We start from the raw sequence: 26,730 nt of genomic DNA, 5'->3' as shown, positions 1-26,730 counted from the left end.
TGCACGTCTCCTTTCTCTGAAGCAACCACACCTGCCTGTTGTACATAGAATTGTTTATTATAAAAGACTGTACATATTTTTTTTTTTTCAATCAACACATATGTACAAATGAAGGGCGGACAGGAAGACGTGAAATCGAGCCGGAACAATTTTTACTATAAAATACTGAAGCATAATATCAAAGGAATTAGCCGCAAATGGTCCAAAAAGTTTAAAAACTAGCTTGTTTGATGTGTTTGAGGGCCAACGAAACAAAACGAGTCCTGAGCGAGACCTAAAGTTGCAGCCTGGCGGCCACTGGAGGTACTGCAGTTAGTTATATTATGGGTTAGCATTCCCTTAACGCAACAGTGACGTGACTTGATCTTTAGAATTTAAGAACATTTAAAAAAAGCCAAACTTGCAGATTGGAATTTAAACAAAATTGAAACTTCAGGCATTTACAAACATGGAAGGCGATAAAGTTCCACAGCCATTTCTAATTTTGCATGCTGATATAAAAATGTAAAAACGAACAGGCCGACCAGAGTTCTTCCTTATTGAATCAAGGAGGGAGGAAAAGAAACCTGGCTGGAAAGGACAAACACATCAAATGATTGATTTTTAAACATGATATTAACATTTTTATCTAGTAATGTTTTTTTGTGTGTGTGCCGCTAATGTCGTATCCTTCTCAGCAACACTCACACGCGTTCCGCAACTGTTCCCATCCACCCCAACGACACCAGAATAAACTAAAGACTTTTTTTTTTTTTTTTAAACTTTGAGAAGGTCGTCATGGCAACGGGACGCCGCGGCCGACGCTCCCGGGGAGGCGTTACGATATGACCGAATAAATAGACCGTACTGTCACTGCGAGCTCCCCTCAGTCGGCGTAGTGCATGATGCTCTCCACGTAGTTGCCGGGGAACAGCCCGGTGACGCCGTTGCAGACGCCCTCGAACCAGCCGTCGTCGTTCTTCTTGACCACGTAGATGATGGCCCCCTCCATGAAGCTCAGCTCGTCGTCCTTGTCCTTGGCGTAGTCGTAGATGGCCACCACTAAACACGGAGACGTTTGAGGGCGGCGGCCAACTAATGGTCGGTTTTTTCCCTCCGGAGGGACGTCAAACAAACCTTTCTCGATGTAGTTGGACGGCGCCCACTGCGGGTCTCCGTCCGCGTAAGGGTCGCTGTACTGCACCACGGCGCCGTCCTCTTCCTCGTAATCGACGGGAGGCGGCGGCGGCGGGGGAGGAGACTCGTCGAACATGGGGATTTCTTCTGGCGGTGGAGGAGGGGGAGGAGCTGGGCTGTCTGCAACTATAGAACAGGCAGGGAGTGAGAAACCTGGACACATCAAAGGAGAGATCAAAGGCGGGCGGAGGAGTCATGCAGGGTGATTATTGATCGGGGGGCGTAACAATGCATCAAATGATCAATTATTTCATCACCATTGTGAATGAGTCAACAGACATTAAACAATTATAGACTAAAACTGGTTATATGCAGAAAAATGCAAATGTGCTAACTAATGATCACATGACCATGGCTGATAACCAATGGTCGTCTGTAAAGACTGAAATCATTGATCGTGTGTATTATTAACCCCCTCAAATGGATAAAAGACATGCAGGAGAGTGTGTGGAACTTGTTTCACTACCAAAGCTCAGAAGTTATGCAGAAACAAGCTAAAACTTTAAAGTGGTGATTTATGCTAATCCAATTATTTGACTTTCCTCATTTGTTTGACAGCATCATAAACTGGGGGGCGTTCATCGAACTGGTCCTTTCCCATAAATACAAGCACAATGGCCACAGAACATAAAGTTGCTTTCATGCGAGGCCTCAAATACTTACCTTAAGTTTCGAACCAGCAGGGGGCAGCAGACAGACCTTGATTCACCTTTAAACATCATCTTTCACCTCAATTCTGCAGCACTGTGACAACAGTCACCTCCCAAAACTCCCCCCCGAGATGATGCAAAAGCCCAATCTCTGCACTAAACGGGTTTAATCTCTCCAGGACGGAACAGGAAGCTACTGTCTCAACATTAGAGAAGGGAATGAAGGAGAACAATGCATGCTGGTTCTGCTTCTTCACTTACTGCTCTCCTGCATTCTGGCCACAAAGCCAGTCAGAGGTATCTGTGGAGTCAGCTGGGGCATTGGGGGAGGAGGAGGAGGAGCGGCGGACACTGAGAGTCGGCGGGCGGAGAGAGAGAGCAGCAGAGAAACAAAGCCCGTCAGTGGCCGGTAACATAGAGACGGAGTCACAGAACCCCAACAGAGCAGTTACAAGTGTTGCGCAGCTGGATGTTCGCTAATTAATCTGCTGGTCAGCAGAAGCCCGTTTAGATTCCACAGATTTGAATCTTTGAAAGAGGAATAAAATGGTCGGACTGCAGCAAAAACCAGCAGATTAATTCATTCAGCTGTCTGCAGCTGCACAGACGTCCGCTGACATCCGGGAGTGTGATGAGAGTTCACGTGGTATTCCGAGGATCACTAGAGGCCAGAGGATAAACCCCGGATTATGCGTGGTTTCCGTCAATCACGGCTCTGACGGGGCTGGTAACGGCCACGGGGAGGCGCTGTTTCGCCCAAAGGTGCGTTAATCTCAACCTTCAGAGCAGAACGTCTCCAAAGGTGAGTCTGATCTAGTCTGAGGATGGTTCAGTGGAGGCAGGAGGACCTTACTTGAGTTCTGACCATACACGGGGGCGCCGCCGTTAACATGAGGCTGCTGCTGCTGCTGCTGCTGCTGATGCTGCTGATGGATGGACGACTGCGAGGTGACCGACGGCGCCCGGCGGTAGGTGCCTGTGGCCGAGACCATAGACACCGAGGAGTTGGAGGGGTTGTGCCGCGAAATCTGCCGCGAGATGGTTCCAAACTGGGACATTGGGGCGGGGCCTGGACCGGGCCCGGGGGCCACCACTAGAAGCACCCGGAGAAGAGAGGGAGGAAGGAAGGAGAGAGAAGGGAGGAAAGCGCCCGGAACATGAATGAGCGAGGTCGTAACAGATGCAGCAAGCTCTTAAAAAGTGATTAGCGCCACGTGTGCACAGACAGTAAATTAAAATAGGAAGCGGGCGAGCTGAGGAAGTCAAACAGGCTGTAGATTCACGACGGAGAGTTGAACCACTCCCAGAAAGGTCATCTCAATAAATCCTGCATGTGAGGACGAATTACAACTGATTTATTTAGCAGAGGGAGGAGAGCCAGGGAACACAGTCGCCCTTCCTGTTTCAGCAGAACAAATGGGGGAAAACGGCTCTTTTTCTGTTATTTTGGAACAAAAACCCAAACAAGCCTGTGAAAAACAGGCGACTATTTGTTCACAGATGCTATGTGTGGATGAGTAAACGCCGAGGAAGATAAGAGGAAAACTATTTCCTGTCACAGGCCAGGGTGGGCGGAGCCTTGGAACATGTGACCGTATCTTCCTGTGGTCTGTCGGGATAAACTGGGCTGGCCTTTCTATCTTTGTGGGGACTGCATGTAAATCCTTGAGTTATTTAAAAATTTTGGGTAAAAAAAAGTCTTAAATCAACATTTTGATTCTTTCAAAATGGCTGAAATTTTCCATTTCTCAGCAACTGTAGAAGCTTCAAGTTGTGCAATATTAAGAGAATAATTCACAGGAAGTAAAACATGCGAATCAGGCTGTAAATGATAATGTCTTTATCCACAGATCAGATCATTCTGAAAGAGAAGAGACGCGAGTCCCACCACCAACCTTCCAGTATAGGACCTGTCAAAGCTCCAGGACAGATTAGGCCTGTTCGCACTTCCAGCAAAAGGATCGACGTCACATTAGGTTTTTCCACATTTGTGCTTCTCTTTGGATAAAACTTAAAGCAAATATGCACAACTTTTTGGCTGTGATGGCGTCATGGCGACAGGAACAACCCTCTTGCCTTCCGTGCCAACAGAGTAAGACCCACGTTCCCATTGGTGAATTTCCACCACGAAGCGTCGGAGCGGCCGCAGCGGCTGTACAGGCTCACCTAGAGACGATGGTGGTGGAGGAGGAGGTGGAACAAACCCATCCATAGGAGGAGGAGGAGGTGGGGGAGCCCCCGGAGGAGCGGGCATGAATGGGACTGAAAGGAGCGCCTACATTAGTGACTGCTGAACAACCTCCCCATTACATCACCACTCCACTCAAGACCCCTTTTAGAGGGTGTGTGAGGAGCGATGCTGCGTGGTGGGAGCATAAACTGGGCGTTTCCATAGTGACAAGCACAGTACGGTACAGTAGTAGCAGCACTGAGCTGCTGACACCGAGGTGCGACAAAACCTGAATGTTTCTTTAGCTCCAGAACTTAAATAGAGCTGTCTGAGTGGTGTGTGTGTGTGTGTGTGTGTGTGTGTGTGTGTGTGTGTTGTGTCCTACTACTGTGTGCAGAGATACATGCTTTGCTGCTCCAGCCTGGCCTATTTACACAGGAGGATAGAGAATCAGCTGTGCTTAGGACACAATGGGCTCCATAATCCCCGTCTGGTAAACATAAGCTCGTGTAGCGACGTCTTTCCATCAGATATTTACACCTCCGGCGAGGCTGAACGCCGGCGTGGACGCGTCGTACGTTAGAATGTCCTGTTTTAAAGGCAGACGTGTGGAAATATGGCCTGGTGCTCACCTGCGCCAGCGTTGGGGATGGATGGTGTCGGCACGGCGATGGGAATGCCAATCCCGCTGCTGCCGCTGTTCTCCCTGCTGCTGCTCCCCCCGCTGCTGCCACTGAGAGAGAGACAGAGAGAGAGAGAGAGACGGGCGTCACTTTAAACTGTTCAGACCCGAACGGCAGGAGACACCATGTGATTATGTCACGCTGATATTCATGTTCCGGGGTTCCCGGGTTTAAAAGTCGTACTTTTGTCAGGTTAAAGGCAGTAATGAAACTACCGAGAGCTGTCTCAACCCTCGTCTGACCCCCCTCCCTCGCTCTCTCTCCCTGGTTGGCCTTGATCCTCTGCCAGTCCCGTCGCTCGCCCTCCTCCTTTCTCCCTTTCATGCCTGCTTTCCAACTGATCCTCTCCCTCGGCCTCCTCCCCTTCGCCGGGAAAGTGATTCCCCAGTTCTTCACCTCTCAGATTGGTGTCAGCGGAGCCCCTGGGCCACGCCAGGCACAGCAGGGGTCGACCCGCTGGGGGCTGTCGCTGGCCTCAGAGGCCAAACAACATCATGTCATCCCTGTTTTTGTTTGAAGTCGACCCCGAGCCTCCCTCCCCCGTCCGTGTGCGCCTTGATTTATCCATTCTAATCCCGATAAAACTTGCCTGTTCCTTCGCTAACCCCATTTATCTCTTCTCCATCCCTCTCTGTTTCAACCTGCTCGGTGCGGAATGAAAAAGCTCATTTATTCAGCCTCAGTCAGCACTTTAGAAAACAGCTAAGCTTATAAAAGGACAAAAAGTTTAAAAAAAAAAACAGAAGCTCACAAAGTAGCCCCGAGCTACGTTCATGGAAATAGGAAAAGTTAACTTAATTCTGACCCACTTTGTTTCATGAAAATTAAAATCTGTCTGATTTTGTAACCCAAACTGAGAATCTGTCCCTCACCTCTCTAACTGAGCTGGCTTTAGATACGAACGATCCCATATTGATGCTAAAGCAACAGCAGCTAAAGCTGAAGACGGTGTGAGCGTGTTAGCGGGTCCAAGTTAAAGCACGGATCTGTTCGGATGTGGCATTCACGGTCGACAAAAGACAGAGAGCCTGAAGGAACAGGCAGGAATTAAATATTTACAGGCTTTGCAGTTATTAGAAGAAGCTTTTTTAGCTTATGAAGCTGCTTGGGCTTGTTTATTCTCTACCGTATATAGAGCCAGGCACATCCTGGGACAGACCTTCAACACCCAGCACAGACTGGAGATGAGCAGTTCTGTTACAAACAGACGTGAAGCTGACGTGATTAAAACTGGGTGCTGCGTTCCAGGCGGGCGGGAGAGGGTAGAATTAATTAAGTATTAAATATTTAACATGTTTCAGCCTTTTTCAGATTTCTTTTTTTATTTCCAATCCACAAAGTGTGCTTGAATATTAAAGTTAGGTTTAGTTTTACTAGTTATTACACATATATTGACCCTCAAGCTGTAGAATAAATGCCGAGTCAAACAAGATGGAACAAAGAAGGGGGGTGGGTGGGGGGGGGGTGAAACAGGTTGCCTGGAAACGTTACGGTAGCGTTTGAGCAGCCTGGAGGTGTGAGCACCAGCAGGTGTACCTGTGTGTTCGCTGCCTCTGGTTCAGCGACGCCGTGCGCCCGGGGCTGTGCTGCTGCCCGTGCTGGCTGCCCAGCCGGGCGGGGCTCGTCATGTAGTCGTTGGGCACCGTGGGCGGCTTCACCGGCTCCAGGGTCTTGAAGTGCGTGTTGCGTCTGCAGCGGCAGAGGTTGGAGAGACAAGACCGGGCTGCGTTCAGCGGAGCGGCGTAAATCACAGTTTCAGTTTACTCAGCTGGATTCACACGTGGAATTAATGCGGGCTCGTTAGACGCCAGATCTGCCCCGCATGAGCAGATAAACGCTCCCAGACGTCAGTTCCATTTTCACCATCGTTGCTTTTTGCTGGCCTCGCTGGAGACGGCGTCCTGGGGCGTGTTAGCTGTGTTGTTTTATGTCGCGCTGCACGGTAAAGCTACGCGAATGCGACGCGCCCCTTCGTCTCACCCCAGCGTGCCGCGTCCTGACATGGGAGGACTCGGTGGCTTCTGCGTCGGCGGGTTGGTCCTGGACAGCGTTCCGGCTCGGATCGCCTGATTGTTCCCGTGCTGCTGTGGTTGGGAAAAAGAACCATCAGATCCCTGCAGAAGAACGACAAAACGCTACACAAACAGACGCTATAGGCCGCCCAGAATCCACCTTTCTGCCCTGACCACCAGACTGGGCCAACAAAATTGCTTAATTGTATGAAATATTGGTCTGGGAAGCCTATAGCGGTTTCTAATGACGTACAGGACATTTATGGACGACGACATGACAGGAAGTGAAATGACACAACAGATGTGACACAGCTGTCTAAGTGTTCGAGGCTACGCGGACAAGTCTGCTAACAGGGAAGATATGGAAAATGACACACCACACGTATGGGGGGGTGAGTGAAAGTTGGACACATCTGTCAATAATTGATTACGTTGAGAGGGGTCATGTGATGCGGCAGGCTTACCTTGGCTTTTAGCCACTTATGTGGGCAAAGGGGAGAAAAACAACACAGGAGAGTCAGTAAAAGGCAAAGTACAGGCTCGCGCGGCAAAGACGAAATCATGTCATTTACAGCGGGTCGATATTCAAGCGACACTCGGAACCGCGCCCAGAAACACGCGGCTATTGCGTAATCTAAAGACCTTTGCACGGCGGCAGCCCGGAGACTTGTTCAGTGTGTTGGCTGCACATAGGAGAGGAAACAGTTCCAGGTGATCACATTACTGCCAGTGTTTTAAAAAAATAATAGCGTGTTCGCTGGTATCCGGGGAGCTCCGGAGCGGCGAGGTCTGACATCTGTAGAGTCAAGTGGCTCATCTATAATGCAGCTTCCCCAGTGGCCTTAGCAGGACAAAAACACAACAGGGGTCAGTTCTGACCTTCAGCGCTGCTGGAAATGGTGGGAATTCACTCCACAATCTAGGCTACATTCCTCTATCCACCATAAACCGCACCGTCGCAGCTTGGGCAAGGTCCAAATTAAATTACGGGCAGACAGGTTCAGCTTAAGGGTGTCATCAGGTCCAAAAAAATGGCTTAGCACGTGGAGCGGTGGGGTGAAAATGTGGGGCAGCGCGATCCATCAGTCTTAGACGCGCCTGTCAGCTCAAAGATTAGTCCAGCGTCGCCGGGGAACACGTCTGGCGGCGGAAGAAGACGTGCCGTCCATGGCAGTGCTGCAGTGGACACTCTTTTAGCGTCACTAAAGCTAACGCTAATAGCGCTGCGCCACCGTCACCGACGAAGATCGAACTCCGAACGAGATTCTGACTCCCCGCTGACTGGATTAGACACAAAAAGATAAATCTCGTTAAAGCTAAAACACATCAGAGCGGGAACATCCCGATCAGACCGTTATGAGAATTAAATTACTTATATGAGATTACTCCCTGGATGAACTTCGTAATCTCTCTCTTTTTAAAATTTAACCTCGCCTCGGATGTGTTTAATCCAGAATCGATTTAAAAACGTCTCCACTTGGAGACATTGTGTGAAAGCAACAACGAGGCCGGGTCGACAGGAGGGATCTAATACCCGTAATCTATCGATTCCCCTCTCTAAATCATCCATAAATAATAATAATCCATGAATATAAGGCTTCGATGTCGAGCATTGATCCACTGACTGGGCTGTGATCTGCATGTAGTAGATCAGAAGAGTGTGTGTATATGTGTGTTTGTGTGTGCGTGTCTTCCCATCAGTGAATTCCCAAATGCAGCATTGATTCAAACAGGGAGAAAAGAGCAGAAAGCAGTGTTCTTAAAATAAATGTCTGAAGCTCTGCAAACATTAAAGTTTCTGTAAAGGTTTCTTTACTGATGATGTCATGAAATCCCAGCAATTTAAGGCAGCTAGCTGCAGTTAGCCGCTAATTCACAGACAAGGAAGAGTTAAAAAGGCGAGTTTCCTCACAAATTTGCCATAAAATTCATTTAAACGGCCGTCTATGCTGCTCAGGGCAGATCAATTATGTCACAGAGAAAAGTGTGTGTGTGTGGGGGGGGGGGGGTTGAGACGCCAAAGGCGAAGCTAGCAGCATCCTGTATCCATGTCTCCGGCGTAATTCTCACTGTAAACGGAGAGTGACGATCCAGGCTGATAACGCCGGGTGTCTAATCCAATCTGTCTGAGAGCTGAAATTGATTGGCTGATTGGTGCGGCAGCGAGCGCTCGATGGGGCCTGCGGCCAGCAGGAAATGATGTCATTACCGCCACTACCAGGGCGACCCAGTGACCTCTAAAGCGAGCCCTAATGGAGCGCGCCGCGCTTGGATCCGCCATGTTTTTACTTGGGGGAGTTCATCAAGAGGAAATCCGCCCCTCCTTGATGGGAAAATGAACTCTCAATCTAATTTGACACCCCCCCCCCACGTCCCTCTGCAAAATATCAGAATAACCAGCAAACGAGATTAAGCAGCCGAACGGGTCCGAGTGCCTGTAAAAAGATACATTTAAAAAACTCCTCATTCCCACTCCAAGACTGGGGCGGCTTTCCGGAAGCTGCGTGATGTAACCATTTTTTTTTTTTTTTTTTTTGTTCAGCTCCACCCCCAACCCGTTGCCACTGACCCACACAGACATATTCCTGTAGGGTCGAGGGGGGGGGGGGGGGTTTCTGAAGATGAAAGGGAATCAGCACAAAAGTCTTGGAGGGAGAGGGAGAAAAGAAGAGGGAGACGGGAAAACCTCTGGCAAGAAAGAGAGGAGGGGGAAGGGAGGCGAACTAGACCTCGCCGAGCGTGGGGAGAGGATGGCGCCGCCCGTTTCTGTGGAACGCAGAGAAACACCCAAAATGATCACCTTGACTCCGTGGCCGACGTCGTCCAGCACGTTGTAGTCGATGGGCTTCCTGATGTACCTGACGGGACGCTCCATGTTGGGCGGAGCGATGATCTTATGGGTCCTCAGCGTGCTCTTGTTGGTGGTCAGGATCCCGATCTCCCTCCTGGCCACCTTCTCTTTATGGATGTCCACGGTCTGGAAGAGAAGGAGGCGTCGTGAGCCATCGATCCGGTGGAAACACGCGGCGGAGGCTCGGGACCGCCGGGACCGCCGGGAGGGGATGAACGCGTCATAAAGCAGCTTAACAGGGTTTGATTAAATCACGCGGCTGTGCTTTTCATCATAATCATTTTACAGCCGATCCGCACTAATAAAATCGATCGTGGTGGGACTATAAACATTAGGTGAACTGGAAGCGTGAGGGTTTCAGACTGGAAATGAAAAAAGAAACAGGAAGTTTTAAAAAAAAGCTTTCTAAAATAAGCATACGGCACAGAAGCGACCGCTACTAGGCTAGCATCAACTACCCCTATTAACCTTTTATACATCAGCATAGTGGGCACTGCTACTAGCATATTAGCTGGCCGGCTATCACCAGGATGTCGCCACTCCAACAGCTGCTGCAGCGATCAAACGCTGCTGAGGGTGGTCCAGTCAAAACAAGGGTCCTCACAACTCAGTGACCAGCGCTAACAAAGAACCCCCTTTATTCCACTGTGATGTGCAACCGGACCAAGTTCGGTCTCTTTGTGTGGCACGGCAAGACTTGATGGATGGAAAACACAGAAGGGGACCGACCCCATCGGACAGTTCTGGATGATAACGAGCGCTACGGAATTAGCTTGTGACGCGTAACAGGGGGAACGTTCGCGACACCAAAAACAGAATCAATATTTCAAAGTTTCTCGGACATAAATTCTCCCACACGAAGAGGAACCATCCCTTCTGTTCCAGATCTGCTCGCATTAAGCCGTCGATCTGAGCCGCCAGAACAGGACAGACTGTTAATGTTTAAAAGAACCTGCCGTATTCCGCGGCACCAAATACGAGCTCCCCTGTGCAGCTCCGAGATAAGGTCTTAATTTCATAAGTGGCGATGATGTCATAGATTACGGTGGCCTAGAAACAAGTGGGCCACGGTCCAATCGGCCCTCTCAGCCTGACTGAGGGAGGACTCCGCCGCCATCCCAGACAGGCGGTAAAACGGTCCAACAAAAGCAGTGATGGGGACGTCCGAACGACGTCGGTCAGCGGCGGCGTGATGGGAGGCAAAGTGAGGAGCAGGACGGAGGTGCTGACCAACGGGCAGAACACTGGAGCCCAAAACCTTCAGGCAGCTACACCCCCGCTGAGAGCGTTCCTCTAATCCGATGGCCGGCGCTCTAAGATCATTAAACAGTCCTGACACACACACACACACACACACACACACACACACACACAGATCTGAGCAGAGAGGAAGATTCTGGTGTTTAGAGTCTGACCCGCTCCGTTCCTTCCCAACATTTGGAGACAGAAGCGGTGCTGCTCAGCCAGGCTCTTGCTAGCTCATCTCATCTGTATTGTTCCGTCACCACTGAGGCGTCTGTAACTTCTAAAGCCCCTTTTTTTTTATGTGACTGCAGCAACAGAGGGTTTGGTTCCGGCCTTTCTGGCTAATCCACCGGTTACAGGCTTTAGGGATTTTGCATCTTGCTGCCGTCCTCCTCATTGGTCCCATTATCTTAAACTGGACCATCAATCCAACTCCACAGCACCAAACCCATCTCTGAGATTAGTTTGAGAATCTAAATCTTGACTTCTGCCAGCAGGCTGCATTAAGACATGGGGGGGGGGTAAGAATCACATCTCACTCACTTTGGAATGTCTGAGTTCGTCTCATACTGGGACACCAGTGAGTCAGCGGACTGGTTGCCATGAAGTCCAAACACTCTTGACATGATGTTTCTGTTTTTACAGCATTGGTTCACAGATTATGACTTAACCGATCTAAAAATAAACCTTTCGGTCCATCGGCTGCTATGGCAGAAGTATTTATGGAGCACTTTCTGGGTTTTATTTTGGCCGGAGGGAGGCCATAATGGGAGGAGGCGGGGCTTATCGCTGATTGCAACATATCACGCGGTGGCGACGGTTCACAAACATCAGCATAAACGCGTCGCTGTGGGGTTTTTGAAGCTAAACAGGATTTTCCGAGACTGAAGAGGGTAAAATGAGAACTGAAACGTGCCTGATGAAGCTGGCGTCACTCCCGCGGAGCAACTGGGGAAGGTTAAAAACGCTCGATAAGCACAAACAAAAATAATCCGCAGTGCCTTTACTCCGGCGAGCAAAAACCCGGAGAAAGTCCTGCCAGCGGACGAGCACGCCCAACATACCAGCGTGCACGTGTGGCTAACCGGACCAGACGAGCGCAACACTGCTGAACTATGTCATCATATGTGTCATCATGTGTCATCATATGTGGCGCTCTTGGATCTGAGCTGAGATCATCTCATCTTTGCTGCACTCCAGACACTGGAAACCCTTATTCTGTGGGATTAATAACAATCCCATAATATCCACACTCCTCAGGTTCAGGACGACTGAAGGAGATGATTCCAGTGAGAAAACCAGCGGCTTCATCAGCCTCGCTGAATAAAATCCACATCTGCAGCCACATCTGTCGTATATATAATAAAGACCAGCGAGGGTCTCAGACAGAACTTCTGATATCTGCCTCATTTCAATTCCAGAGTGAAACGCATGAAATTAAGCAAAGACGGAGGGAAAATGGAACGATACTGAACAAATAAGACAGAAGTAGAGAAGCAGGAAACACAAGGATCTCCCACAGACACACAGAGAGGACGACAAGCCTTCATTTCCTGTTTGGATGGACGCCATTCTTCCTCGAGGGGAGGTCAAAAAGCCACTGCAGCAGCAGGCATGACCCTACTCTGAGTGTATGTGTGTGTGTGTGTGTGTGTGTGTGTGTGTGTGCTTATCACAGCACTGCAAACACGCTCGTGCAACCCCACAGCCGAGGAATGAGGTCAGGAATGAAAATGAACCGGATGAATCAACGGGCGTCGCGCCGAGAAGACACCTAATGGCGCTCTGGACAGGAGCGGCGCCGAGTCATGTGACCAGGTGTGGGAATAACAGCAGCTCCTGTCGAAACCACGCGCTTGAACCAACTGTTGCACGTTGCTGCTGTGACGGCCGGGGAAAGGGACCACGTGCACGACCAACGCCAGCGTGTTCATCCTCAGTCATGGTTCCGTCTCATTTCAGATCTGCTGATTTGTGGAAGACGAAGAAGCTTTTTGGAGGAGGCGCGGACGCCCGTTTCTGCCGGGGTGAGAAAAAGTAGATCCGGCAGCACATGAAAGGAGGCCTGGACTCGCCAGCCAATCAGATTCTTATCTCTATTATGTCCTGATTTAGAAAAGACTTTCACACATTTCTTTGGCAGTTGAAAAGTGAGGGCCACACTCACTTCCTCCCTCTCTGCTGGGGTGTGTGAGACCTTTTCTTCAGCCAGACAGACAAAGAGCCTCCTGTCTGCAGCCTCTTAGCACCCACTTCACACCCCACACAAGGTGGAAGCCCAGCGAGCGACTCTCTTCCACAATTCAGAAGCCCGGCGACGCAGCAGCCGCTATCGGGGTCGGATCTGGCGACACAAACGTGCTCGCCTGAACCTTAGTATCCACCCGTCCTTGCATTTTCTTTGGTGCTAGCTTTCAACTGCACTGGTTTCCATGTGGTTTAAGGCTGCGCGCGTCCTTTGTGCAAACGCTCAGAAGCTACGGCGGCCAAACAAAAGCGGAACGCGTCCGTCTGGAGATTTGCTCTGGTGTTGCGTAACGCTTCCTCGCGGCTGCATTGCAGCACTTTACGCGCACCACATGACATCTGCACATTTCAGAACATCACCACTGTTTAATAAAAAAGTGCAGCATTTTGTTGGATCTGTGTGCAACAGTTGCGTAACCCCAGTCCCGACGGCGAGCGTGTGTAAATATGAGATTGCTCCGTCATACAAAAGTCTGCTATTTAAGGATGCGCCAGATCCCCGGCAGCCTCAAGGCGACACACCCTGACCACAGCCCGAACCCCCAGATTCTGTGGAAAACCAGCGGGAGAGGAGCGCTGACGCCAGGCAGCGTCTGACCGAACTGGCTGATGTTTAAATGGAGGAGCGACGCGTCCCAGAGCTGCTTATAGATGGGGAGGAAAGCTGGGGACAGAAACAGAAACTGCTGGGATGATTTCATGGATGTTTCCAGCACTAAATGGGACAGATTTGTTGCAGTACGACCTTCTTTTATCAGCGTCCAGCTGCAGGAAGCCCTGGTTATCTCACGCCCAGAGATGGCGTGTGTGGCGGCGTCTTTAAAGGGCAACTTCTGCAAAGTTAATAAAAGAAGGAAAAATCCACACAAACTGCTGCAAATCTGGGTTCGGTTTCCCTGTAGCTGGTAAAGAGAAGTCTGAAAGTGATGGGGAACTTCACCAACCATCAGCTGACCTTAAGTTTATCTTCACCGTGGCAACGCAAAGGACTCAGGAGGGGGGATAAATAGAGACGGCGGAATTTCCCATGAAGAAGACAAGAGAGAGCAAAGAGCAGCCGCGAACGGGGGGATAGAACGTGTTTACACTGAGGCAAAGTCCTCTCCTCTCAATAACACTGTAAAAACGGGCAAAAAGTGAACAGTCCAGGTTCTCCAGCCTGTTGTTAGGGTTCCACCTGCTCAAGGTTTGACTGGATTCACCTGGAAGATGCAGGTTTTCCATTAGTAATATCACAGATGCAGAGGACCAACCTGTCCATGACCTGTTTCCCAGAGGCAGGAGCACTCAAAAGGGACTCGAAAACAAGTATTAAATATGACAATTTAAGAAGAGTATTAAATTCTCCTCATCTTCTATAGGTTTTCAGACTCTGGGTTGTCATGGTGACCGCAGCCGACTGCGATGTCTTCGTGACCGCGGCCTTGGCTAAATGCCGTCTGTCAGGATGTTGAATCTAAGACCTGGAGGAGTTTGATTTTTCTTTTTTTGCCGTAATCAGTGTACCGTTTCCTCCCGCCGTCCCTCCATCCCAACGCCACCAGCCCCGCGTCGCCAGACTGAAAAATCTGACCTTCGGTTTACCCGAGAGGAATTTTCCATCAACCTCCGTCAGAAGAGAACGCAGCAAAAAAGAAAAAACCTGACAAAACACAAAGATGAACCCAGCATCCCTCGTCACCAGAGGCGTGTTAGGTGGCCTTGGAAACATTCCAGGAGGGGAAAAACCTTCATTTACAAGGTTGCAACATTTAAAACAAAAAAAAAAAGATTCATTTCCATGATGTGGTCGAGCAGTTAAACCAAAAGGGAACTACTGGGCCCTGATCCATTTACAAATGAGAAAATCTGTGTGAACGTGAAAAGAGAAGTGGTAAATGTGGGGTAGCAGCTGTACAGTGTGCGTGCGTGTGTGTGTGTGTGTGTGTGTGTGTGTGTGTGTGTGTGTGTGTGTGTGTGTGTGTGTGTGTGTGTGTGTGTGTGTGTGTGTGTGTGTCTAACCTGGGAGATGTGGTTGATGGAGGACTCCATGCGCCGCAGCTGCGAGGCCTGGATGTCCAGCAGCTGCAGCACGTTGTTGGCTAAGGCGTTGATCTGGTAGGCCACACTGGCCAGGGACTGGGTGGTGTAGGCCTTGGTCTCCTCCAGTGCCGCCCTCTTGTCCTGAGCCTGGGGGGGAAAGACGGAGGCCCGGTTACTGTCAGTGTCCCACTGCACTCCCGTCAACAGACCAGGGCTTAGAACCGGGTCCACAGTGGATATTTGTACTGGATTTTGTGAGCAAATGTCAGCTCAAAACACTGCTGGCTCATAACAATACTTTTTATATACTTAAAACTGGCTTAGGAGGCACGACTTAGAGAATCTGTCCGCCTTGTAGTTATAAAAAAATAAAATAAAAGATAAAGTTTGTTTCGGGTCACCGCTGCAGTAAAGAGCTTTTGTTTACAGAGCGTTACACGTTATAACGTTATAAAAGCTCTTCTGCCCCTCACAAGTTGTTCCGGGAAAGCTCCTTCCCTACATTACCCATGATGCATTCCTCCCCCGCCTTTCCAAGGAAAAACAACCCGACAGTTAGGACGAGATTAAAAGTGGCAAAACCAGACAAGCGGCAGTAACGAGCTCACACAGCCAACAGGCTGCGGACCGACCCGGCCCGTTTGATGTCTGCCAGTCCTCCCAAGCAGTCCTGAATCCGACAGCCTGGGGGGGGGGGGAACCCTGGGCGCTGATAACAGGTTTGCCACTGTGTGTTTTGGGATGGGGGGGGTGGCGACGACTAGTGATTATGGGCCGACACATTGCCGACGCCTGTTGGGCGACGGATCCCCCGCAGCACCACTTCAGTCATCCAGCAGCAGTCCCGGGGCTAAAGGCTGCTGACCTGGGGGGCCGCCTCCCTCCGTTAGCTCCACCCGGGCCAGGAGGCGAGAGCGTTAGCGCCGTTTCTTTCGGAGGATCAGAGCAGCAGCTGCGTTCGGAGAGAAGAGCCCGGGGAAGGAGGAGAGATTCCTCCAGAGGGCTCCGACCAGAAGGTCGTCAGTGTGCGGCGTGGGGGGGGGGATGAAGCAACAGCTGTAAGGCCGTTAAAAGGAGCGAGAGATAAGCAGCCAAATGTTCAAGGTTCTTGCTGGGACAAGAGCTCGATAGTGAGGCCAAACTGTGCGCGGGAACTGATACAGTCGCAGAAGGTCAAAACTGCGACAAACACAACAAAAAGTGAGCACGTGGACGCAAAATAGCACCTTGTGGGATGGTTTTGTGACAGATGTGAGCTGCACGAAGCCCCAGAAGGTAAATAACAGCACCAAAGAGGAGGAGGGGGGACAAACAGGGAGCTTTGGAGCTCCTGGGGCCACTTCAGCTCATATTTCTGGGATGAGTAATGACTGAAGGAAGCCGTAAAGGATCCAGGCAGCCACATACAGGCTGTCAGCACAACGGCTGATGTTCAGAAGAGTGTGTGTAGCTGGGAGGGTCCGCGAGCCCCCAGAATCAAACGCTCGATGACAGCGGGAGTCTGGCGATGTTGGAGGCTCAGAGGAAGAGCGGAGGCAACCCTCACGCTGTGGTCAGGAGGAAAGCTCCAGCTCATGCCCCCCCCCTCCACCCAGAAGCCTGGAAAGAGACAAAAAGAGGATCCTCCCGACTCCCCGAGAGGATTCACAGGAAGATCGACCCTTCGTCATCGTGAACTTCCCTCCCGTTTGTCGTAACCCGACAACAACGCAGCGTCTCCGGGGATCCAGAGGGCCGAGGAGCACATTTACGCTCTGGGAGGGGGGAAAAGCTCCGGCGGCAAAGAAAATAAACACAACCTGCTGGAATGTTTGGAATTCCAACATGTCACACGTCCACGAACCTTGGAGGGCTGCTGGTGAACTCTGGAGTGTCAGGGAGCAGCGGCCGGAACGGAAACCCACCTGGACAGTCCGGGGGTTACGCGGCAGCTAGCACGCGACGTAGCGAACAGCAATGGGCCCAGAATGGGCGAGCGAGAGGGCGGCGGTTCCTGACATCGATGTTGCCGACATCCGCCAGCGAAACGTTCAGGTGGCTGTGATGAAAGTGAGGTTAAACCATCACACTGAGGCGTAATCCGCCTCATGTTTGAAGGCTAACGGGACTGCTGAGCCTCTTCTCTAACAGGATCTAGCCAAGAACTTACAGTAGTGTGCTTTTATGTGCACTAATGATGGAGTCCTTTGATCATTAAAGCAGAGTAACTATTTAAAAAGCCAAGTGGAAGGTCTGAGGATTCCTCACAACCCTATAAATCATCAAATTTCTACATAGTCGGTTGTTTTATTGTCATTCTGCTAACGTCAAAAACAGAGCGCCTGTAAATGAAACGATTTAAAAAACAAAGAATGAACGAGGCAAAGCTGCCGAATCACCTTTAATCTCTCCAAAAGCAAAGTCTGAACCCTTCATGTGTGAATCCAGGTCTCCTCGGGGCAGATGGAGGCTGACTGGGGGCCAGAAGGTCTGTCTGACCTTGAAGGACTTTCCAACACAATTAAAAATTCCTTCAGCCCGTCAGTGAAGAACAACAAAGGGAACTAAATGACCTTTTCGCAGTGACTCGGCAACAGGGAGAAAGTCTGGTTCTATACTTCAGTACCATTCCAGAGTGACCTACCAGTACCAGTGGAGGAAGACAGGAAATACAAGCACACGTAAGAACTTCGTTAGACCAAAGAACAATACTGCTTCCTGCTGCTGTCCAGAAGAGAACCTCTGGTCCTCCTGGGACAGCTAACGCTAACACGGCTAACCCGCTGCCAGCATTAACAACCTTTGTGACAACGGGGCTGTTTCCTTTTCATACCAACCAGCTTTTTAGATCGATTCGCACCAATGGTTTCGTTTTGCGAGTTGGCTTTAACACCTCAAACTGGACCCCCTCCGAGCTCCTTCCTCTTTCAATGCTGTCAGAATACCTGCGTTAGCTTCCTGTGAGTAAGAACCTCCAGCTAAACTTACTCTGCACCACTTCAGATGAAATAATTACAGTGTTCGTTTTTTTTGACCAGCGGATTAATGATCAACATGGCAGGGTCAGACCTGCCTATCACAGTGTTAACTTTTTGTTCAATTAACTTTGTTAATTACAGTGTTGCCTCATTATTAATGCCCCTGGCGTCCTTTAGCAGGTCCGGCTAACATTTCCAGGTGGCTGCTTTGCATTTGTCCTTGCTTTAAAAACACACACCCCATTTTACATATGCATGAGGTCACACACCTTATGTGACCTTCACCTGGCTTTTCTGACCACTTCCTGTCAGGGAGAGAAGGCATTCCCAGCCTCCGAAGCCTTCGGTTTCAGTGGAACAGAGAGGAAACGTGCGCACATGCGGTTAAACACACCCTGGCTGAGCGACACCATGCAGCCAGCAGGAAGCGGTGATCTGTCCGGTTTCACCATCTGCTCCAGCCCCGTCGGCTCCCCAACCATCCGCCGAATCCTTTAAGATGGGAATGCTGACGCGAGGGCGGAGCGGAGAGTCAAGCTGAGGCACGTCGGCACGAGCTCGGCGGCGTGCACTTTTGTGGGAATGTGCACCGGCAGCCTGACGCTTCCACCGGCGGAGTGATGCAAATCCAGAAGCAAACCTTCCAGAGAGTTCAAGACCCTTCAGTTGTGCAGGGCGGAGCGTGAACGTCACCCTTCCCTGTGTGAAAACGACAACTGGAGCGTCTCACACTTTAGATCTCATTAAGCCCGAGTCTCCGCAGAGGCTCCGAGTCCCTAATGATGCTATTCCTGGAGCCAAACACGCCACATTTCCGTCATTATGGACACGAGAAGGCATCAAAGGCTAATCTGCTGGGGACTCTTTTTTTTTTACATCTTACATCCCGTTTTGGGCAAATTGATGAAAATAGCTGCTTGACTCGTCTGTCACCGACAACATTGAGGGGATTCGCTGGAGAGGACTCGCTCCTTTTCCACACGCACTTGAGATTTATGCTTTTGGGGATCAGGAAAAGCACGTGGGAATGCGGCAGCTAGTAATTTGGGAGTTTTAGCGCAGCGTGGTCCCTCCACCTACGCCCTCAGCTCCAACATTTGTGGTCGTTTCTGATGTGGAGATACGCCTCGATGTGTGAACGACGAACGACGGTTCGCATTGGACCGCGCCGTTAGCGAAACGAACCGTGGCGAGTTTCGCAATACTTTGAAAAGGGCAAAAAAGGGCAAAATGACAGAAAAGTTAAATGAAACTAGGGAAAAAAAAAACGGATCCGAGAAGTCGGACCAAATTTGAGGGTTAAAATAGTAAAGGGAGAAGTTAAATGAGGAACTGGGCATCAGCAGGGCAAGTTAAATCATAAGGACAAAAAAAAAAAAATCCAAGGGAAGGACTAAGAAAACTTTGTGAGTAATCCTTTCGAAGACTCATTCCGAGCCAGGAAAACCCTGAAAATCCCAATTTAGCAGACGTTACATCTTAGCATTATCTCATCGAGGGAAATCAGTCTGTCTGATGCTGGACGGCCGGCGTAAACAGCGTCCACAACAGGGGAAAACCCCATAAATTCCACCTGATCTGAACCACCATGCCATCGATGGCCCGGCCGCTCCAGAACCTCAGAATTCCAGAACACCCGAGGACGTGAAAGGCAAAATTACAGGAAGTCCTGTGGGAGTCCAGCTGGAGAAGACACGCCCTCCGCGGCAGATATGGTGGGCTGTCTTCTGGCTGGGGAAAAATGCTTCTTTTCTCAGGGTTTTTCTATCTGTCAGTCTGTTTCTCGGAGGCTCCGGCTGTTTTCCACCCTGCAGGAGCTGGGTCACCATCTTGGAGATAACGCAAGGTTTGCAGACTTACTGCCAAACCAGCCACTTTACCACCTGGAAACCTCAATGGAAAACAGAAGTTAAGCCTCGTAAAGGTGAAAACAAGCTCAGTCAACAAGAAGAAGTCCACTCAGGACTTTATGGAGCAACTACACATGCCTTTACACTCTTCCATCTGCTTCTTTGGCTGAATGATTTCACATCTTCCACGCACATACAGCAAATAAATGTGAGGTTAAATGATTGGGGGGGAATGTGTGAGCATCCACCGGCATTACAACATCTGCTTTATCAGCAGATCTATAATGCAGACACTTTACATCCCCAGTAATGACCCAGAACGTCCCAGCGGGGACCTAAACTGCTTTTCTGCTAATAAATGGTGCGTTTAATGACTTGGAACATAATTGACTTATATCTTCAGCGCGGTGCGTTTCAACTAAAGCTCCCAAAAGTTTCCTTTCGGGTGTGTTAAATAGAATTTTTGATCGAGCTAAAGCATTCTCGGCGGCGAAAAAGTTGTTGAGGGGGAGGCTGCAACGACACCCGGAGCGAGCAGCAGCAGTTTCGAACCGACCCAGCGTAATATTAAAAAGTAGACACACCCTCCGTGGAAGCGGAATAAAGGTGAAAAGCTGCCTAAATGTCCCGCGGTGGTAGAAGCCCTGTTCACAGTGTTGCTGCACACCGAGTTTAGGGCGGAGATGTTTATTCCACAGCCGAGCTCGGTTCCTTTATCCACATTTCCTGTCCCAACATCCATTCAATCCGGCACAAAAAAGGAGCCTGAACGCAGCGCGGCGGGGCGGCTAACCCTTCTTACCTGGACATAATTGTTCTCGCAGTAGTCCGCTACCCTGGTCAGGTTTTGGTAACTCTCCACAAGCGCTCTCTTGCCGGCCGGAATCTCTTCCTCTAACAACATTTGTAGCTCTGCCATCTTTACATCTCCCCGCAGAGCGACCCTTCTCTCTGCCTTCTCTTTGGCTCAAACATCCACCAGCCCAGATCGAGAAAAAAAAAACCGAAAAGAAAAAAACCGTGGGATTCCTGCCTGCCGTCGCGCGACGTCACGTTCGCCCAAAGATCGTGTATGTGTTCGCAGAGCGCTCACTCGCAACCAAAAATGGTTTTAAGCGCAGCCCAAAAAGCTCATAAGCAGCCGCATTCATGAGAACAATAATAATTTTGTCGAACAAAAAATTGCGTGTTTGCAACTTCAGACAATCCCGATTTTGCTCAAATATACATTATATATTTAGTTACAGGTTCAAGATAGGAAGATGTACAAACTATGACATTTTCAGAGATAAATAAGAGAGATTTTCCATTATCTTTATTTAAAAATCTGTTTATCTTCATATGTATTCTCTTTCATATGATGCATTCACATGTACACTTTTAAATATTGCTTGCTTTGCGCAAATAAATGCAATATGAATAGCTGCATCTATAACAGTTGTTTTATTGCTTCCTATATATACATAGATCGAAAGAAAGAGAGATAAACTGCAGACACCTAAAATTTAGAACTTGATCTTTTTTAACATATGTCTTTAAGAAAGAAAGAAAGGTTATTTAATGAAGAAGTTGGGTTCCTGAAATATAAGACAAAGTGGGATCTCTTAATAAATTTTCTTGAAGACATATCTCCTTTTCAATTTAAGACTCTGAGCATGATGGTACTTGTAGTGTTACCCTACTTTGTCAATAGTGTCGACATCTGACCCTACCATTGACAGTAATCTTGGTATATATCAACGTAACTTTATTCCATTTTAGCTGGCAACATTTCATGGAAAGTCAAGATAACTTTTTTGCTCGCTTTTGAACTAACATTCAGTCACAACTGCAGAGGATTGAGCCGTTTGTAGGAAAGGCAGACCCAGTCGGTAAACCACATCTCCCAGGGTGCACTTCTGCTTCGCTTTATTTCGTTCATGGCGACTGGGCGAAATACCACACAGGTCGTCCGCTGACAAACAGATCGGTCCCCGATTTTGACGGTGAGTGTCGTCGCCTTTTAGCTGATCCGTTTAGGATTTGCACCACTATATACCCCATCCTAGCCTAGCTTTACTGTCGCGCAATAGACAAGTGTCCCCAAATAAACCCCCCGTGTCAACCTCCTACTGGTGGCCAACCTGAAGTGTAGCTACAGCGGCTGACAAGTCACGCAGGAGTGTTGTTGTGGTGGAACATTAGCTCCGATGCTGTTTATCGCCGCGGCCTCGGGCGAGGCTTTTGCCCCCGTGTCTCATGTGTTTGCTGTCTGTGGGTCCGGCTGCAGCTCGGCGCAATGGAGGTGGAGTGTGTCCCGGTGGAGGATGAGAGCCGCCTGGCCGAGCTGAGGTTTGACGCCGCCGTCAAAGTCATCAAGAGTTTGCCCCCAAACGGTGAGTGGCCCCCGCCGGCTGCTGCCGCCAGCTTCGGCACCAGTTTAGCCCCCCAGCCCGGCCCGGGGATCTGGGGAGATTTAAAGTAATCCACTTAGCGTGCAGCGTACCTGTCTTCCTGTTAGCAGGCTGCGCCTCAAGGAAACCTTAATAAACTATTAATTACACCGGACTGCGCTATTATAACGGGGTAAAAAATCCTCACAGTTAAATAAAATCATCAAACCATAATTGTGAGCCTTTACAACACCACTAAACTCACTAAAACATGACATTTTAGCTTCCGTCTCCCAATAAAACTCATCCTTTAGCCTCTCCATAGTAAAACAGCCGTATCCTTTATAAATGGTCTTACTCGTGTGCTTAAAAAGTGCAGACGTCATCGTTAAATATGTATTTTCTCCAGGTTCGTTTCAGCCATCCAATGACATGATGCTCAAGTTCTACAGTTACTACAAACAAGCCACGATTGGAGCCTGCAACATCCCCAGACCTGGCTTCTGGGACGCAGTTGGCAGAGCAAAATGGTAAAAAGAAGCTTAGAAACACAATCAAACGCTATGTTTCTAAGTTTATATCATCACACAGAGAACTCTGACGGGGGGGTTGACCAATCATGCCACTTTTAAGGTCGTTTGAATCACAAACACTGAAACAATATTTGCATGTGTTGCTCAACACGGTGCTTTGGAGCGGTCTCAGGTTATGTAAGACAATCTGTGGATTTGGAATGTGACCCCCCCCCCCCCCCCCCCACCTGCAGCTCTGCCCTGCTTTCCCTCTCTTGTTCTGATGCACTTAGAGCACATTTCTTAGTAGTAACTCCAGGAGTGAAAAGGAGAATTAAGACAAGTGACAAAGAACATGTCGACCCCAAATGAACCGAGTCTGGAACTGGAACGCTGTTTCATGCTAAAATCCTGTTATTTCTTTTGTCAGGGGTGCCTGGAATTCTTTGGGAAATATGTCTAAGGAAGAAGCCATGGTCTCCTACGTTAATGAAATTAAACTGGTGTGTTGTTGGTTATTTAACCAGCCTGTTTGGATTTTGGATTAGGCCGTCACGTGTGTGTGTGTTTTTGCTGCACAGATCCTGGAGGGCATGCCCATGACCATCGAGGTGGAGAAGTTCCTGCGCGCCATCGGCCCCTTCTACGAGCTGGTGGACGAGAAGAAGAAGATCTCGCAGGTGTCGGACCTGAGCGCAGGTACGTCTTTGCCCTTTTGGCTTGTGCTGCCAGACAGTGAACGCGGAACTTAACCTTTCACGATCTGCTTCCTGTCCAACGCTCAGCCCGTTTGACAAAGTTTGCTAGGCAACTGGAAGGCAAGTACCCCAGCGCGCTCCCAGTTTATCTGGTGACGTAGTTTAGACGCAGTTAGCTCCTTGTAGCAGGTCGTCAGTTCCCATAGTCTTTTTAATTTCTTTTTAACAATATGTTTTTAGTGTTTGATGAGCTTGTTTTTCTTGCAGGATTCAGCACAACGGTGAACTCAGCAGTGACAAAGAGCATCATCAGAAGCATGGAGATGAACGGGAGCCTGGAGAGTGGCCCCGCCGCGCTCAAGTCAAAGGAAGGGAGGGAAAGTGAGGAGGACGATGAAGAGGAGGAGGAAACGACCAGGAAAGGTGAGGAGACGGACGGCTTGTGAGGATCTCTGATCACCAGTCCCGGCTTTGACCTCTGGTTGGTTTCTGTTGCAGCGTCTTCTCAGCCAAAGAAGAAGGATCCGACCAGGAAGCACAGGACGCCCCTGTCGAACGGAAAAGTGGCCAACGGCGACCCCCACCTGAGCAACGGGGGTCATTCCAGGTCGACCCTGAACAGCGAGGACTCCCAGGATGAGAAGCCTCTGTCCAACGGGCACCACGCAGGTGAGCCAGCGCGCCATGTGACCCGCTAATCCCATAAGCTGCGGCAGATTCCGACTCCGACCTCAACTCAGCTCCCGGTGGGACACTTTTAATGGAAGTGGAGACTCTGCAGGAACATAAACCAAGTTTAGGCTGGTTCTGTTAATTACAGCGTAGTTACAGCAGATTATGGGCCCATGTCAGGTGTTCGGGTCACATCTGGACACTCAGTTTAGTTCCCTCCTTCCCTCCTGCTGATACCAGATCCCAGTGCCAACGTGTCCAGTCCCAGTCAGCTCGCCAGTGACTCCGATAGTGAAGTCTACTGTGATTCTGTGGACCAGTTCGGCCAAGAGGAGGTAAGAGCTCACTGGAAGCATCGTCTACGCTGCAGCAGCAGCTCGTCGCCATCACGTCTGCTTTTATCGTCCCCAGAACTCAGAACGCAATTGCTCCCTGGATGGCCTGGAGGACGTGGAGAGCCAGGTTTTAGCTCCTGTAGAGGAGTCGCAGGGAGAGCAGGAGTTCCAGGAGGAGCAGCAGGTTCCTCCGCAGGTCATCACGTACGGAGGAGAAGACGGAGAGAACGGGGCGTTGCCGTCGAGGCAGAGGTTCAACGAGAATGGATCCAGCAGCTCTGCCTTCAGACGAGGGAAAGGTGAGTTCCTGGCGGGTCTGTCCGTGGCGCTGGTCCGTCCGGTTACCTCAGCGTTGTGGTGATCCCCAGGGTCCAAGTCTCCCGGTCTCGGCTCTGGAAACGTGGCGCCCCTGCGCAGCACAGGGGGCGGAGACGGAGGCCGCTGGGGGGGCGCGGGGAAGGCCACGGGGAGCCTGAACGAGCAGATCGTGGTGGCGTTGGCGAGGCTGCAGGACGACATGCAGAGCGTCCTGGAGAGGCTCCACACCCTGGAGGCTCTGTCTGCCAGCCAGGTCAGACCCAGGACCCACAGAAAGCTGCCTTTGAAGGACACCGACACATTCGCTTTGATGAATGTTGTGTTTTTGCTTTGATCTCTGCAGGCAAGGTCGCTGTCTCTGTCTCCGACGTGCCCATCAACCACGCCTCAGAAGAACCGGGTACAAAAGCTGTGTCCTCCATTGCTGCGTCTTCATTTGTCCCTGTGACTAATTTTGTCCCTCCTGCTCTTCCAGAAGCCGTCTTGGTGGCCTTTTGACATTTCTCCCCCCACCTTTGCCTTTGCCATCGTGTGGCCGTTTGTGGTGCAGTGGTTAATTAGCCTCTACGTGCGCAGGAGGAAGAGGTATCCCCCTCTAGTTTTATTCTGAGGCAATGCTCACTGTCAACTCTGTTTCTTCTTCTTCTTCGACAGACGAATCAACTGAATTTGCCGTCTGATATGGGTGCAACAAAGACCCCCCCACACAGTCTTTGACCTGGGACTAACGCCCACTAGCTTTGACCCGTAGCCTGGCAATTAGCATTTGCACTAAAGGAAGCACCTAGATTAATGAGCCCAAGACGAGGAATTAATTCCGAGCTGTCGTTCCACGACTTCTTCATCCTAAGACAGTTTTGGAGGCTTTTTTTTTGTGTGTTGTCAGTGTCTTTGTGTAGTTTTCCATAATTATTACCATAAATACGGATTTGTTGCACAGAAAAAAAAGGGCCGCCACTTTGTTGCCGGCGCAATGCTTGATTTTGATTTTCATTAGTTGCCCAGGCCATGCTGCTGATAATAAAGTGTTAATAAACGCTGTAATAGTTTAGAAGTGAGGACGGAATGTTGTAATATATCAAAATGTGACATTGTTTAAATTTCTATTTATTGCTTTTAGAATGAGGAATGACGGTTTATTTCAGGCCAGATTCCGGCTGTTTTTCTGGAAGTTTAAGTAAATGCTCAGTGTTTAGATGAGGTGCTGACACATATTTGTCTCTGCTTTCTGTCCAGTGACTTTTCTTCTTTTGTTTTAATCCCACCTAGATAAAGTGCCTCAACATCATACCATACATTTACATTTACATGTAGCATAACTGAAAAGGGACCAATAATCACCAATAACCAGTTAGCAATGAGGCGGTCAGTTAGTGCAGAGCTTGGTCACTTCTTTTGCAATTTTCTACAATGTGTGAATTTAATTCGTGTGATTTATGTCCTGATGTTTGTACAAATATTGTCAAAAGAGTTGGCGATAATCAAACTGTATGCAAGAGCTGTACAGAAGAGGTATTTTAATTGCATTCCCATTATTATAGAGGATTATATCAAATTTGCTACGGTTGGAATGTGTAATAATACTAATCCTTATGAAGCCATTGTGTTTGAATTAAAGAAAAATACCAAAACTTTTTATCACCAAGAATTCCTGAACCTCTGCTGGTAGCAGAGTTTGCATGTGATAATCCAAACTAATAAAGGTTTTTATCGAATAATCTTAAAATGCTTTGATTCTCCGCTAAATTGCGTTGTAAGTGTAATGTCTACGAATTATCTATATTAAGATTATCGCGTTTTATTGATGCATGCCCGGAAATGAGACCAGGTTTTAGCTTTTGCTTAGCCAGCATGCTAACAAGCGGCGAGACAAGCGCCATTTCACAATTAACAACATGCTAAATTACAATGTAGGCTTAAACTGAATAATTGCTGCATGGACTCTTTTAAAATAGTGGTG

At 49.3% G+C, this 26,730-nt stretch overlaps 2 protein-coding genes and 1 long non-coding RNA gene across 13 annotated transcripts; 2 read left to right on the top strand and 1 right to left on the bottom strand.

Annotated features, from left to right (window-relative positions):
• Positions 1-36: 36 nt before the first annotated feature.
• abi1a (abl-interactor 1a) lies at positions 37-20,880 on the bottom strand. 11 transcript variants are annotated; one of them, XM_011608100.2, is made up of 12 exons: positions 20,666-20,880; positions 15,036-15,203; positions 9,492-9,668; positions 7,156-7,170; positions 6,660-6,763; positions 6,216-6,368; positions 4,629-4,729; positions 3,993-4,088; positions 2,680-2,919; positions 2,088-2,177; positions 1,117-1,302; positions 37-1,041 (listed from the first exon to the last, which is right to left on the bottom strand). In XM_011608100.2, the coding sequence occupies exons 1-12, from the start codon at positions 20,780-20,782 to the stop codon at positions 866-868; spliced, it is 1,623 nt and encodes a 540-aa protein (XP_011606402.2). In that variant the 5' UTR covers positions 20,783-20,880; the 3' UTR covers positions 37-865. The 11 variants fall into 11 exon arrangements, with proteins under 11 accessions (XP_011606402.2, XP_011606405.2, XP_011606404.2 ...); XM_011608103.2 differs by lacking the exon at positions 2,088-2,177; XM_011608102.2 differs by lacking the exon at positions 7,156-7,170 and having other exon boundaries at positions 6,660-6,760.
• Positions 8,244-12,454, top strand: LOC115251232 (uncharacterized). Its single transcript, XR_003889805.1, has 3 exons — positions 8,244-8,353; positions 10,669-10,671; positions 12,418-12,454. It is a non-coding gene; the product is annotated as an uncharacterized lncRNA (long non-coding RNA).
• An 821-nt stretch (positions 20,881-21,701) lies between the features above and the next one.
• Positions 21,702-26,488, top strand: acbd5a (acyl-CoA binding domain containing 5a). The gene is made up of 13 exons (XM_029842803.1): positions 21,702-21,848; positions 22,133-22,238; positions 22,645-22,765; positions 23,178-23,250; positions 23,329-23,446; positions 23,713-23,868; positions 23,944-24,114; positions 24,358-24,452; positions 24,529-24,751; positions 24,821-25,023; positions 25,114-25,170; positions 25,246-25,355; positions 25,425-26,488. Exons 2-13 carry the CDS (start codon positions 22,142-22,144, stop codon positions 25,435-25,437), a joined length of 1,437 nt encoding a protein of 478 aa, XP_029698663.1. The 5' UTR covers positions 21,702-21,848; positions 22,133-22,141; the 3' UTR covers positions 25,438-26,488.
• Positions 26,489-26,730: the final 242 nt, after the last annotated feature.

Source organism: Takifugu rubripes, chromosome 10 (assembly GCF_901000725.2).
Source record: "Takifugu rubripes chromosome 10, fTakRub1.2, whole genome shotgun sequence".
Lineage (NCBI taxonomy): Eukaryota > Metazoa > Chordata > Actinopteri > Tetraodontiformes > Tetraodontidae > Takifugu > Takifugu rubripes.
The sequence above is the reverse complement of the archived record's forward strand: the minus strand, read 5'-3'. Positions and strand labels throughout refer to the sequence as shown.